General features: G+C 44.0%; 2 protein-coding genes across 2 annotated transcripts in view; both read right to left on the bottom strand.

Annotated features, from left to right (window-relative positions):
• Positions 1-4,704: 4,704 nt before the first annotated feature.
• Positions 4,705-7,431, bottom strand: TIMM8A (translocase of inner mitochondrial membrane 8A). The gene is made up of 2 exons (XM_068962706.1): positions 7,227-7,431; positions 4,705-5,709 (listed from the first exon to the last, which is right to left on the bottom strand). The coding sequence occupies exons 1-2, from the start codon at positions 7,356-7,358 to the stop codon at positions 5,548-5,550; spliced, it is 294 nt and encodes a 97-aa protein (XP_068818807.1). The 5' UTR covers positions 7,359-7,431; the 3' UTR covers positions 4,705-5,547.
• Positions 7,432-8,818: 1,387 nt separating this feature from the next.
• BTK (Bruton tyrosine kinase) overlaps positions 8,819-14,518 on the bottom strand; it is a 32,128-nt gene continuing 26,428 nt past the window's right edge. Inside the window, exons 15-19 of the mRNA XM_068962055.1 lie at positions 14,129-14,345; positions 13,041-13,105; positions 12,337-12,455; positions 11,658-11,815; positions 8,819-9,116 (exon numbers count right to left, since the gene is read on the bottom strand). Of these exons, the coding sequence (XP_068818156.1) occupies positions 9,045-9,116; positions 11,658-11,815; positions 12,337-12,455; positions 13,041-13,105; positions 14,129-14,345 (631 nt within the window). The 3' untranslated portion in view covers positions 8,819-9,044. The remainder of the gene's footprint in view (positions 9,117-11,657; positions 11,816-12,336; positions 12,456-13,040; positions 13,106-14,128; positions 14,346-14,518) is intronic.

The raw sequence follows: 14,518 nt of genomic DNA, 5'->3' as shown, positions 1-14,518 counted from the left end.
AAAGTTTACTTGTCCCTTAAATTTGAGGGCAGAGAGAAATTCCATGGGTTACCCAGACACTGAGAATGACCATTTGTATAACTTGCTTTCTGTAGCCTGTTCAACAGGGTAAGTTCTGTTACCTTCCTCTCTTCCCAGTCACTTTTGCACCCCTTTGAATCCCAAGGCATCATCTCATTGGCACATTTTTCTATCCCCTACCTCTTCTTGCCTGGAGAATCCCATGGACAGAGAAACCTAGTAGGTTACAGTCCACAGGGTCGCAAAGAGTAGGACACGACTGAGCGACTTCACCTTCACCTTCACCTTCACCTTAACCTCTTTCCCTATCATGCTCTCTACTTTGCTCCAGTTTTCTCCTCTCACAGCTCTCTCATATTTCTAAAATGTCCCCTCCTGTCCATCCCCACTTTCACTCTGAATTCAATCCTCCAGCCTCTTGCCTGAACTAGCAAAATAAATACACTTACTATTATCCCAGTCTTAATCCAACTACCATAGAGCTGCGAAAATGATCTTTCTAAATGTATATAAGAGGGTAAGGGGAGGATTTTCATTTATTCTAAGCAATTCTATATTGTTTGAAACTTTTAATACCATGCATTTAGTACTTCTGTCATGAAACAAGCACAAATATCATATTATTCCACTTTAAAATTTTCAAACAGCTATCCAATGGTTGCAAGATAAAACTCAAACTTAACATTACAGTCTCCTTTAGTTCTATCACTTCATCAGTTAGCTTCACGAAGTGATGCCTTGCTTTTCTCTTTTTCTCCCACACAACAACTCTGCTAGGGTTATCAAAGATGCTCAGTTCTGGGACTTCCCTGGTGGTCCAGTGGCTTAAACGTTGCATTCCCAATGCAGGGAGCCCACGTTCAATCCCTGGTTGGGGAGCTAAGATCCTGCATGCCACTCGCCACAGCCAAAAAATAAAAAAAATAATTAAAATTGTAAAAAGATGCTCAGTTCTGAAAAATAATAAATAGCTACATTAAAGTATCTACAGTGTGTCAAGCACTTTACATGTAATCTCATTTTTCAACCCTGTAAGGCAGGCATTACCATCTAATTTTTTTTAATGAAGAAACTGAGGATCCAAGGTCAAGTGACTTCCCCAATGGGACACAGGTACTGGGCGAGGTAAGATTTGAACCTTAGGCTCTTTCCACTCTTCCATGCTATTTCTAGAATGAAATGTTCCCAGCATTCTGGCCCCATCATCTAGAGGAACATTACTTCTTATCTTTAACACTTTAGGAGGCAGCTTAGTATAGTATTTCAGACTATGAGCTCGAGGCAAATTACCTGGGTTCAAATCCTAGCCCTACAACCAACTAACTATATAACCTTCAATAAGTTAATTTCTCCAAACTTCAGCTTTTCCATCTGTAAAATGAGTACAATAGATCTCACTCAGAATTGTTTTCAAAAGATGATCCAATATAAAATACTTAGTACAGTATGTGGCAAATAGTATGTATAACTTCAATAAAGCATAGCTATTATTATCATTATACTGCAGGTGCATCTCAAAATTCTGTTGTCCCTTTTGTTCATCTGGAATTCCTGGTCAGTACATCTGAATCGTGATTTGCCATATCCTAATTGTCCCTTCTATGCGTTTCTGTGTAGCATAATTATATTGTACAGGCTTTCCTTTTTGAGTGATTTTTCCAAGACATAGCTCTAGAACACTAATTTTAATTCATACATTAAACAGCTAATTGCTCAAATGCTGCTCACTTGTTAGGGTGTTAAGAATGTAATGATTTAATTGTCAAATTGCTTTGGCATTTCTTATATAAATGCTAACAACAGTAATTCCTTTACTGCAGGACTCATCTTTTTTTGCCCTGTGTGTAGTGATCAGTTCTACTTGCTTGTCTTCATAGTGGAACCTCAGGATGGCCAGACTAACCTCCTGGTGTGTATTCTAATCTGCTCTTCTGTTGGCTCACTTTCTGTGTCACGTATCAAGTTTGGACATTGCCTTGAAGTGAAAGTCGCTCAGTCATGTCTGACTCTTTGCGACCCTTTCTTTTAGGGAAGCCAATCACAAACCCAGCCCTGGGCTGGATACTATTTGTCTTGTGCTTTGTATAAGCATTCAGATAAACTATCTGAACAGGGCCTTGGTACTTTCAGTACCTATGCAGTCATTCCATGTAGTATTTCCTTTTCAAGAAATGGCAGCCTATGGCCCTCAACAACTTTAGTGGTACCTCCTGTGGCTTCCTTTCCACAGCTCTTGGCTGTTTTCCCTCTCTACCTTTTAAGATATTCCTCTTGGTCCATAGCTATTGTCTTTTATGAATGAAGTGAAAGTCACTCAGTTGTGTCCAACTCTTTTGTGACCCCATGGACTATATCCTCTGTCCATGGGATTTCCCAGGCAAGAATACTGTAGTGAGTTGCCATTCCCTTTTCCAGGGGGATCTTCCTGACCCAGGGGTCGAACCCAGGTCTCCTGAATTACAAGCAGGTTCTTTACCATCTGAGCCACCAGGGAAGCCCCTATTGTCTATGATCAATAAATCTAAACAATACCCTTACTCCTCCATGGAATGAAAGAGTTACCAGACTTTTTTTCCACCAATCTCTTTCGAGTCCAGCAAAATGCCAACAACAAAAAAATGAGGCTGAGAGAATAAGGAATCTTAAAAGAAGCCCTACTTGGAGGACTGAATTAAAATCTCCCTAGGCCAAAATTTTGTACTAAGGGAAAATTGGTTAAAAAAGGGCCATCGACTGCTTTCCATGTAAAGGCTATTTTACATGGGGTTTACTGAATTTTTTTTTAAATTCACACTCCTCGTGATTTGTTAGCATAAATACCAAGGTCTTGCTTGATTTCCGTGTATCAGTTATCCCTGATGCTCATTCATGTGCAAGGGCCTTAGGGATAGTATGGTTCCAGTTTTCACAGTATGCTTGGGTAAACCCTGGAGGTCCACAGTATGCTTGGGTAGACCCTAGAGACAGTGCCTTAGTTACCAGGGGGGCTGCTGCACAGGGATGTGGAGGAGGCCTCCAGATACCCCCACCACCAGAGCAGCTTTGCGTTTCTATTTTATATCTTAGATTCCTTTTCCTTTCAGGAAAGGTCTACTAATCCAGTCCTCTTGTTTTACAGTTGAGGTTTGAATTTTCTATCCTCAATATTGGAAATGAGGACTTTGAATGTCGTTAGGGCTGACAGTACCCTTTCTATCAAGGTTTTGAAATAAATTTCTGAGACTGACAAACAAGAGCTCAAATTGTTGCTCTGGGACTTAACCTCCAAGAGGATGTGGGCAAATGGTCTACTTTTTCTTTCCCCTTGTGTCTAGCAGCAGGGAACATATACTTGGTGCTCAAGTGTACTGCCTGAATCTGACAGACCCACTTTCTTACTATGTATGTTAGCTGAGCAAGCAATACTACTTTGTAAGAACAGAAAAATCGGTTTGTATCCAAAGGTAATGAAGAATAAGAAATATTGATACAGTAAAATAAGAAATGATACAGGAAAAAAAACACTTGTGTATGGTAGTTCAGTCGTGTCCAACTCTTTTGACCCGTGGACTGTAGCCCATCAGGCTCCTCTGTCCATGGGATTCTTCAGGCAAGAATACTGGAGTGGGTTGCCATTTCCTTCCTCCAGTGGGACACGGACATGAACTTGGGCAAATTCCAGGAGACAGTGAGGGACAGGGAGGCCTGGCATGCTGCAGTCCATGGGGTTACATAGAATCACAACTTAGTGACTGAACAAAAAAGAAAAGATCAGTGCACGTCCCCAGGCTCCATCTTCAATCAGTCTCTGATGGATTTCGTACTATCCTCCTTACTCACTTTACCTTCGGCCACACTGACTTTCAGATTCTTCTACTACACTGGTGTTCCTTCCTTAGGGCCTTTGGACTTGGCATCTCCCTTACCTGAAATGTTCTTCTCTCAGATACCTACATGGCTTAGTTACTTAGTTCTTTCAGGTCTCTGCTGAAAGGTCACCTCCCCCAGGAGGCCTTTTCCTATCATCTTTAGCTAAAATAACAATGCCCCACAAACATTCCTTGACACCCTTACTCTGCTTCTTCTGCATGGCACTCCTTATATTGACACATGGATATGTTTGTGGCCTGTCTCCCCTCACTAAAATAGAAGCTACATGAAGGCAGGGACTATTTCTGAGCACTGCTGACACCCTGGTCCCCAAAACGGTGTGTGGCAGAGTAAGTACTTAAATGTTTATTTTATTGTGTTTTCTAGAGTTTCCAAACTTTCCTTGTACTGCCTGTATGGTGGAAAGTTAAACAGGGACTAGAGGCTTCTAGAAATGTGTATTTCCCAGTCTTCATGGATTGGCACTAGAGGCTCGCAACAAGAGTTCCAATTTAGGTCTACACTCCATCCCACTAGGATGTGAACTAAGAGGAATGGGATCCAGTCTCGAGAATCTCTTCCACTCCACTCAGGGAACTGACTGTCAGTACTGAACTCCTTTCCCTTCATCTCATTTCAAAGTCCTCTTTACTCTCAGAAAGGTCAGGGGTTGCTGTAATACCGTGCCATAACTTGCACAGAACAGGTACCCAGGCTGACTACATTTCAGCCTTGGAACCAGCCCACTTGGAACCAAATCTCTCCAGGGTGCAGGTGATAATCAGAATAGAAAGCCTTCTCAGTCACAGACTTGAATCTTGTAGCTTTTATTTCAGTCATTAAAAGACGCAGTAAATGGAAACTACACTGATTTACATTAGGCATGCACCTCAGCCTGATACTGCTGTTAGTTTCTGACTGGCCCAAATCTTAATTTTTTTCATTGAGGCACATCATTAAATCTTTTTGAACCCTGATACACAGGGTAAGTTAACTTCTTCCTTGTGGCAGTTTAGTATGAAAATTACGTTCACTGGCTAGATTCCTTTAACTAAAGGCCTCTAGACTCTCAGGCAACCTGTACTAGCTCGAGATCATATGTCATATAGATATTTAAGTGAATCATGGTATAAGGGAGGCAGAGAATCTAGAAAGTTGAAATATATTTTTTCCAGCACTGATAATTAAACACTAGATAAGGAGGCCTACAGTTGAGTACCAAATTACTCTTCCCCTACTGCTGCCATTTCTGAAAGACACAAAGATGTATACTGAACTCCCCAAAAATCTGAAATGAATCCACACAAATAACAGATTATTACCTATCTGGTCCCAGTATCAAATTATAGAGCAATTCCACTATTAAAATTATAGGAAGCAGTTAATGGGACTACAAGAAAAGCATCATCCCACAAACAGTAATATGCATCTAGTAGAGTTTTTCATTCATCTGTCAATTGTTTCACAAGATTAGCATTAAAAAAACACAACCCCAAATACATCTGACTCTCAAATCCCCCACATCAAAAATTGGTCTTTGTTCATTCTCAGATGACAGGATGTCCCAAGAGTGACAAAGGTGGGGGCCAATTCCCCCATAGCCTTTTCTTCAACTATCCCATCAACTGCTCTTCATCTCTTGAACTACCTTCCTTTTCCAAAGAGGTAATGCTGAGGTCAATCAGAAAGGCTTTCTGAGAAGACTGGCTTGGATTTCTGCGTCTGTTCCAGTCGATTCAAGATGAATTGGCTTGTGTCAATGAAGCGCTCAACGCAGTTCACAAAACAGGCCTCAGCCCGACTGTCCAACTTTGGCCCAGGCTTATCCATGCACTTTTCCTGCTCAGGACAAGATACAGAATCACAAAGGGAACTTGGCAAAAAAAAAAAAAAAAAAAAAAAAAGGAGGTGGAGTTTCTTGTTGCTTAGAGGAAAAACTTCACCTAAAAACAGTATCTGATATGTTAATCACAGTTCACATTCAGCAGTTTACTGTGTGGCAATTTTCCACAGCCTTAAATTCTCACAGCAACCCTTTGGAACAGATTCTGTTTATTATTAATCTTCATTTCACAAAGAGGGAAGCTGTGGCACAGAGATAATAAGTCAGAAAATGATGGTGCTGAGATATTACAGAGCAAGACAAATGACAAAATGCAAGGAAAATACTAGGGAAGTTAACCCTTTGCTGAATTTGGTTACAACTCTACAATGCTGCTTGCATTAAGTGCCTTTAAACTAACTGCAGGATAAATGGGTGAAAGGATAGATCATTGAAGCAAGACACCATAAAAGCTACCAAAGGGGAAAAAAAAGTATTTGACTGGAGATTCTATAATATATACTTAAGCCAGAGGCTCTTGAATCCTCTCTCTCAAGACGAATGGAAAATTGTATGAATTTTCCTGAAGTGCCCACTGCTTTTCAGATTCTTAAAGGAGTCTTTAACCACACCACCGCCTGGTCCAAATGTAACGAACCAGATATTTAAAAGAATCAAACCGCTCTAGTTCAAGGCAGACGGAAGCTAAGCAATCATTCGTTGAGGGTCAGAGTCCAGCGATACCATAAGTTTTTAATTCAGATGAATTTCGTTCGTTATTCTGTTGTGTATACAAGCCTCAGTCTTTCCACTTCCAAGGAAATTTATCCCTGGCTTCTGAATTCTTTGAATTTTGTATGTCAAGGCAGAGTAGTTATGCTGTCCTTGGCAGCCAGAGAACACTTTGATTCCAAGCTGCAAATAAATGCCTTCTACCCTTTTGCCAAAGTCCCCTAACAGGGCATACACAGTTCCTCAACCTTCAGACCTGAAACGGCTTGGTATTACACAACAATCCAACAAGAAGGCAAAAAAGTGTGTATGTTGGTAGACATTACTCCACTTTTTTGGTTCGTGGGTTAGAGCCACTCCTCAGCAGGGACGGTTAGAGCAACTAAGTAGTCCAGGCAAACTCTGAGGAGTGCAGGGACGGGAGATTCACTGATTCTGGGACTGATCCTGGGACTCAGGATAGCAAACATTAAATACCAATAGCGGGGGCGCTCATCAGTCCTAGTGACCAAGCACTAGGTAGCTTCAACCTTGAATGCCTAGAGTTCTGCTTGAGACATCAGCATAAGTCTTCTACAATACCCAATCCTCTGCACTAACAAAGCCGAGGTCCGGAGCTACACCCACCCTGAGACGCGGAGTCACCCTTTTCCCCTCCCGGCTTGGCATGAGGAACCTAAGGAAACCAAGGGGTTCTGCCGGGTCCTGTCCCTTCCCCGAATTCTAGACGTCGGGGTGAGTTGCGCGAGGCAAGGACAGGCAAGTAGGTACCGTGGCCAGGTCCCAGCCCCAGGCTCCTCACCCAACAAAGTTCCGTCATCTGGTGCACCAGCTGCTGGAAGCGCTGCTTCTGAGTCTCCACCTCAATGAAATGCTGCAGCTGCGGGTCTACCGAGCCCAAACCGGCCGCGGAGGAAGACGAGGAGGAATCCATCCCAGCGCGGTCACGCGTGAGGGGACGAACTCCACACCAACTCACCGACCTTCACGTGTCTCCGCGGCGGAACCGGAACCACAACCCGCTGCCTCTGGGACCGCCCCGCGAGCGCACTGCGCGGGCGCGGGGCCCTCTGCGGGGGCCCGCCCCCGCCCGCACCCCAGCTCGGGTTCTGGGCACTCCTTCCAGCTGTCCACGCGCCTCGCTCCGCCCCGTACGCGACCCTGCGGCGGCGCCGTGTCTGCGACCGGAGGTCTCAGGACTGTCCGCCCAGCTCCGTGGCGCTGTCGAGACGTTATTTCAAAAGAAAAGAAAGAAGGTTAAAAAAAGGAAGTTACTTCGGACCATGTGGCCCTTTCCCGACCGGCCCAACAGCCCCGCCCCAGTCGGGTTTCAAATTGACCCACGCTTTCCCCGCTGCCGCGCTGGTGCTCGGCAGGGACTGCTGGGCCCGTAGCTTTGCTGTCCTGGGCCCCTGGCTCTAGTTCTTTAATGGAATTTACCCCGCCTGACGTAGCAAAAAGTGGCGCTGGCAGATTTTGTCTTCACCTGTTAGATTTATTCCGATGATATCTAATGCCTACAGCGTGCCAGGGTGTGAGCTCTGGTTTGTGATCTCTGTCTGTGATTCAGATGCTTTCCTGGGGGCTCAGCGGTAAAGCATCACCCTGCAATACAACGGTCCATCTACAAGGCAGGAGACGCGGGTTTGATCCCTGGGTCAGGAAGATCCCCTGGAGTAGGAAATGGCAACCCACTCCAGGATTCTTGCCTGGAAAATTTCATGGACTGAAGAGCCTGGCGGGCGACAGTCCGTGGGGTCGCAAGAGTTGAACACGACTTAGCAACAAAACCACCACCACCACCACCACCTGATTCAGAAGCAGCATCTTACCAAGAGCCAGAGGGCCTGAAGGGGCTTCCCCGATGGCTCAGATGGTAAAGAATCTGCCTGCAATGCGGGAGACCTGGGTTCCATCCCTGGGTGGATAAGATCCCCTGGAGAAGGAAATGGCAACCCACTCCAGTATTCTTGCCTGAAGAATTCCAGGGGCAGAGGAGCCTGGGGCTACAGTCCCTCCTATCGCCAAGAATCAGATACAACTGAGCGACTTAAGAGAGGGATTAAATGTGGAGAATCCCGTGGAGTTCTGAAAGTAGAAATGTGACAAACCAACCCAGACAACAGTTTCCGGGAACACTGAGATAGGGCGCTTCAGGGAGGCTGCATGATTAATCGAAATAGCAAGAAACCTTCATGCTTTCCAGTAATTTTATTTTATCAAAACACCCTCCCCTTCCATTTTTATGACACCATTTTATTCCTGCCAAGTTCTACCTCCCTCCCCCCAGCTCTATTGCCTACCCAAAGAGCTGTCGGACCCCCATTGTGAGGCTATTTACATCCCTCCCTCCCTCCAAATGATTCAATCCTACATTCAGTCTGTTTTAATACTTTTGGAAAATTTCCTCTCTGGGGGAAAATACCAGGCACAAAAATTCCCTGGCCTTTGCTCAGAAGGTATTAATAGTATCCCAGGGAAGAGACAGAAAGGCATTCCTATATGTGGAGAGGGCCCTTTGTGTATTCAGCAAGGGCACGAAGGGCCTGGGATTTCCTCAGAGAAAGTGAAATTGAGATTGTGGAGGAGAGGAGTATAACCAAGAAGCTTATTGGTGAGCTCAGGACTCTTCATCCATGACATCTAGAATGTTGCTCAGAAGAATTTTGAAAGTGGGACGTTCATCTGCTTTCTAAAACCAAAGAAAAAAAATGTAGTGTTATAGTGGGCCAGAGTCCAGAATTCAAGGGAAACACAATGAGTAAACAGCAAATGTTTGTGAAGTTTACACTATATGCCCAGTAGGATACCCTGTGGATTACCCCCAAAAAAGAGAGAGAGAGAGAGAGGAGAAATAGAAGTATTCCATAAAGTCCTTGTGCACTTTAAATCTTTAGTAAATCGGGTTTTTAATGTGGTGAGGAAATTTTGAAAATTATTCTCACAAACGCTGATTGAAACTAAAGCCAAATTCATTACACCAATGCATTCTTAACAAACTTAAGTGGTTGACTGAACTGACATCCTATAAGCTGTTATAATTTTTGTTTGGTTTCAACCACTTGTTTCTACCATCCTAAAGCCAAAGTTAACAAAGGAATGAACATGTCAAGAGCAGGAGCTGCTTCACTGGGCAGGCATCCTAAGCACCCGGGACCTCTTACTACAACCATCTGGCCTTCAGACTAAGGCCTCTTGCGGCAGCCATGGTCCATAAGCCATGAGGTATTTAGTGATTCAAGATATATTCATGCAAGAAAAGTCTCAATCCATCAGAACCCAGAAGTCATCAACTTTTTGTTCCTTTGAATCTGTGATTCTCAAACCTAACTGAGTATCAGAATTTCCTGGGAAGTTTAAAAAGACATACCCGAGGCACCCTCTAGACATACCCAGTCAGAATCTCTGGAGGTAAGGCCCAGTCATCTGTAGTTTTAAGAGTTCCACAGAGATTCTGATGTGATTCCAGTTTCATGACTACTATGTTAACAGGCTGTGGAGAAAGTGCCTATCTGAAATACTTAAGTAGCAGAGAGAAGATGTGCTAGTTGGGAGAGAGCAGCAGTCAATTACCCTCAATCCTGCCCAGCACAGGAGAGAGAAGGGAAATGGCTCTTAGAGTTCTCCCTTTCTCCACACTTTCTTTGTGACCTAAGTCATTTGTCAAAGGGAAAAGAGCCATGTTCTGATCAAGATGCCTACTTTTCACCCCACAGGGATGGCTGCAGATTCACATACGTGCTTCCTGGACACTGTCAGTCTTTCCCTGTTGTTAAAGGGGCAGAACTAAGAGCTGAGCACTCATTTCCTACTAGAGATTTAGTTTGCCAAACTAAGGTTGCCAAGGATCTATTGAAAATAGAGTAGGCACTCCTGAAGAACCCAAGGTGAGAGCAGCAAAGCATTTTAATAATAGCGGGACAGGCTCTTTATTTGCAAAATACCACATCTACCCACATATCCCATAATGCACTGCATTTAAAAAAAAACCACGAGAACTCCCTATTTTAGTTCCCTTTCAGGTGTTAGCATTTTAAAAAAATCTCATTTAGGACCACAGCCAGAAAAAGTGTACAGTTAGTAAAGTAGAAGAAAGGGCCAATGACTCCCAAAGGAATGAACACAAATTTTAATTAGTTTTCTTTTTTAATGTACATACACTTGTCTGAATGCCTCTGCCTGCCTACTTATGCTAGGTGACATGGCCCCATGACACCCCTCTCCCTAGAGCCGACATGGTATTAGAGTAACACCACCCTATGGCAGAAAGTGAAGAGGAACTAAAAAGCTTCTTGATGAAAGTGAAAGAGGAGAGTGAAAAAGTTGGCTTAAAGCTCAACATTCAGAAAACGAAGATTATGGCATCTGGTCCCATCACTTCATGGGAAATAGAGGGGGAAACAGTGGAAACAGTGTCAGACTTTACTTTTGGGGACTCCAAAATCACTGCAGATGGTGACTGAAGCCATGAAATTAAAAGACGCTTACTCCTTGGAAGGAAAGTTATGACCAACCTAGACAGCATACTGAAAAGCAGGGACATTACTTTGTCAACAAAGGTCCGTCTAGTCAAGGCTATGGTTTTTCCAGTAGTCATGTATGGATGTGAGAGTTGGACTGTGAAGAAAGCTGAGCACCGAAGAATTGATGCTTTTGAACTGTGGTGTTGGAGAAGACTCTTGAGAGTCCCTTGGACTGCAAGGAGATCCAACCAGTCCATTCTAAAGGAGATCAGTCCTGGGTGTTCATTGGAAGGATTGATGCTAAAGCTGAAACTCCAGTACTTTGGCTACCTCATGCAAAGAGTTGACTCATTGGAAAAGACTCTGATGCTGGGAGGGATTGGGGGCAGGAGGAGAAGGGGACGACAGAGGATGAGATGGCTGGATGGCATCACTGACTCGATGGACATGAGTTTAAGTAAACTTCAGGAGTTGGTGACGGACAGGGAGGCCTGGTGTGCTGCGATTCATGGGGTTGCAAAGAGTCGGACACGACTGAGCGACTGAACTGAACTTAACTGAATGATCCTCTAGTGATAATTGGAGTGGGCCTGGAAAAACTTCTGGTCATGAAAGGATTGGAATGTAGGCTGGGGTTTGAGAATGTGTACAGCTATCTGTCTGTGCTCAGTTGCTATATGGCGAGGAAGAGTAGGGTGTGGGTGCTTGGTCAGCTACATGGGAAAGTACGTTCAAGGAAATAATTTAAGAGGTCCCACTAAAACACTTACCTCATGCCAGCAGCTGTACATGATGGCATATACCCTCTCTGAAGCGAGATGAGGCCTGTAGAGACGTAGGCCTTGGGCAATGTGTTCAGCTGTTTCACTGTTAGTAAATCTCTCATATGGCATCTTCCCCAGAGAGTAAATTTCCCACATCAGCACCCCTAGACAATGAAAAAACAAAATGTATTGTTTCTAGGTAGGAGGCATCCTAGTGTTCCTAGATCAACTTCAAACGTTACATTCAGCTCATTCCACCCCCCACCCCACCCCTGGGCTTTTTTAAAATTTTGTTCAAACTTCTGCTATAGTACTGAGTATGCTGGAGGTAATCAGGATTGCCATGGACCATTCGTTCCTCTAGGAGAGAGACAACATCTTATTTGTGTTTGTGGTTATAGGGTCTGGCAGAGTCCTTGGTACATCATTAGTATTCAGAAGCTGTGGAATACTGAATGAATTGTTTGTTTCCCTCAATAGATTCTAAGTTCTAAGAAGGCAGGAATCGTGTCTACTTCACTGTTTTTAATCCCCAGAAACCCCTGCGGTGCCCGATTCCCTAAGGATTAGATGAATGAAAGCAAGAACAAATCACAGTCTCTCTGTGCAGGTTGCAGAGTGTGAATTTCCCAACAGCATTCATTTTCTTTTGAGCTGTATAATCCATGTAATCGTATCCACTCACCAAAAGCCCAAATGTCAGATTTGCTGCTGAACTTGCTGTACATAAGAACTTCTGGTGGAGACCACCGGACAGGAAATTTGGAGCCTACTGAGCTTGTATATTCATCATCCAGAACATACCTGCAAAGGATTCAGGACTTGTTGCTGTTACAATTTGGAGAGTTTGATATTTGCTTAAAATTTCTTGGCAGAGCCATAAGAGTTGCACAAATACTGCAGGCGAACCAGTGTCTTTTACAAATGCCATTACTAACATATTCCTGTTTTCATATCCGACTTAGCTTTCCTGATTGACAGTATAGATACAGCAAGGATGAAGTGGAATAAGGTCTAATAGGTATTCCCTTCCCTCTTTTCTCTTTTCCCATCCTTCCCTTCCTTCAATCCTGCAGTCAACAATGGCAATTAGGCTCATTAGGAAAGGAGACAGAGTAAAGTCAACAAGATTAACAGAACAAGACAGAATATTGGGGAAATTAGCTTTTAAAAAAAAGAGAAAGGAGAAAGGAGAAGAGAGGACTATAACAATGAAACAGAAGGATGAAAGTGACTTAAACCATTCAGAGAAAGAAGAGGTAGAGAAAGATGGTGGAAAAACTAGAAGTATAGGGGGAAAGGGAGACAATTAAAAGTTACAGTGTCACCTCACGTTTGTACTGTGCCAGTTTTACTTTTAAAGGGAAAGGTGAAAAAGACTGCACTCACCTGGACAGGCCAAAGTCAGATACTTTAACAACTCCTTGATCGTTAACCAAACAGTTTCGAGCAGCCTGTAGTGCAACGGACACCAGTGAGACTCTGTCCTTGGTGCACAGGTTAAGGGCACAAAGCTTCTGTCCGCCAGAGGCGGGAAGCCTCATCTCCTTTATCTAGAGACACCTTCCCACCTAACAGGAGTCAGCTGATGCCCCTGAGGAATTTTGATATACTTCCATCACATATAGAGCAACCCCCATAATAAGTAAAGCACTGAACACTTGAAGCATGATTTCACGCACACTGGTAACTCCATGACAACCCTTCGTGCGTTGAAATGTCGAGAGAATTAACGGAGAACAGAAGGCAAGTGTGTTTTGTTTTCTGCTTTTCTACCAACAGGACTAGGGCTATTTCCGCCTTGGCATGGCTGAAATAAATATGCCCTGGGAGGCCAAGCAGGGGAAGTGGTAGAGTGAAGTGGGGAGGTGGAGATGTCAGGAAAGTGTCTGGTTTAAGGGAGGCCAGCCACTTTCCTGTGATCAGGTAGACCATCCTGTAATACCAGGCCCATACTTTATAGGCTGACAGTTAACATGGCCTATGAGAATATGGGTCTGGTGATACAAGATGATGTCCATTTTCATGGGAAGCTGTAAATTCAGTTCTTTAATGTGAAATGTTTTTAAGTGTTTGCTAACTAATATATTAATGTAACATTTAAAAATGCACCAACAGACACCCAGTTTGTGACTCTGATATAACCAGAATGATGGTCCTGTGCTAAAAAACAGTTCCATCAGGATGAGGGCTGCCCTTCTGTCCCTGGAGGACTCCACCATTTCCTCGTCATAGTAGGAGGGGCTGGGAGTGACCATTACAGCTCCCATTGTGGGGAAACTTATGGTGTTGAGGCTGGAATTCCTTGACCAGCTGACCACTGGGGCAGAGGCTCACCAAACTTTTAGTATTTTCTAGATAAAATTGAAATCACGGCCCCAGCCACCTTCCTCAGCCATGGATGGATGATATGCCTTCCTGTGCTACTTCCACCCCCCTCAGCCCTTGGACCCAGACCAATCCTTCTGAGATCCTACCAGGTCTCGGTGGAGGAATTGCTTAGACTCTAGGTATTCCATGGCTTCACAGACATCCTTGCACATCTCCAGCAGCTGCTGAGTCTGGAAGCGGTGGCGCATCTCCCTCAGGTAGTTCAGGAGGCAGCCATTGGCCATGTACTCAGTGATGATGAAGATGGGGCGCTGTTTCGTGCAGACGCCATACAACTGCACCAGCTTCTCGTGGGAAAGATTCCTACAGGAGAGGCAATGAACCAGTCTTCCCTTTCTGACTCTGAATATCATTCAGAAAGGAACTGAGGAGGAAAGGAGTTGGTCTTGGAGTAGAGTGTCAAATGAGAGATCATAATAACCTTTTAAGTGCCTAACATGTGAGGGTGAACCAGGATTTGGAGCCATCGATAGAAC

This window comes from Capricornis sumatraensis, chromosome X (genome assembly GCF_032405125.1).
Source record: "Capricornis sumatraensis isolate serow.1 chromosome X, serow.2, whole genome shotgun sequence".
Classification (NCBI taxonomy): Eukaryota; Metazoa; Chordata; class Mammalia; order Artiodactyla; family Bovidae; genus Capricornis; species Capricornis sumatraensis.
Note: the sequence above shows the minus strand (reverse complement) of the source record. Positions and strands in the feature narration are given on the sequence as shown.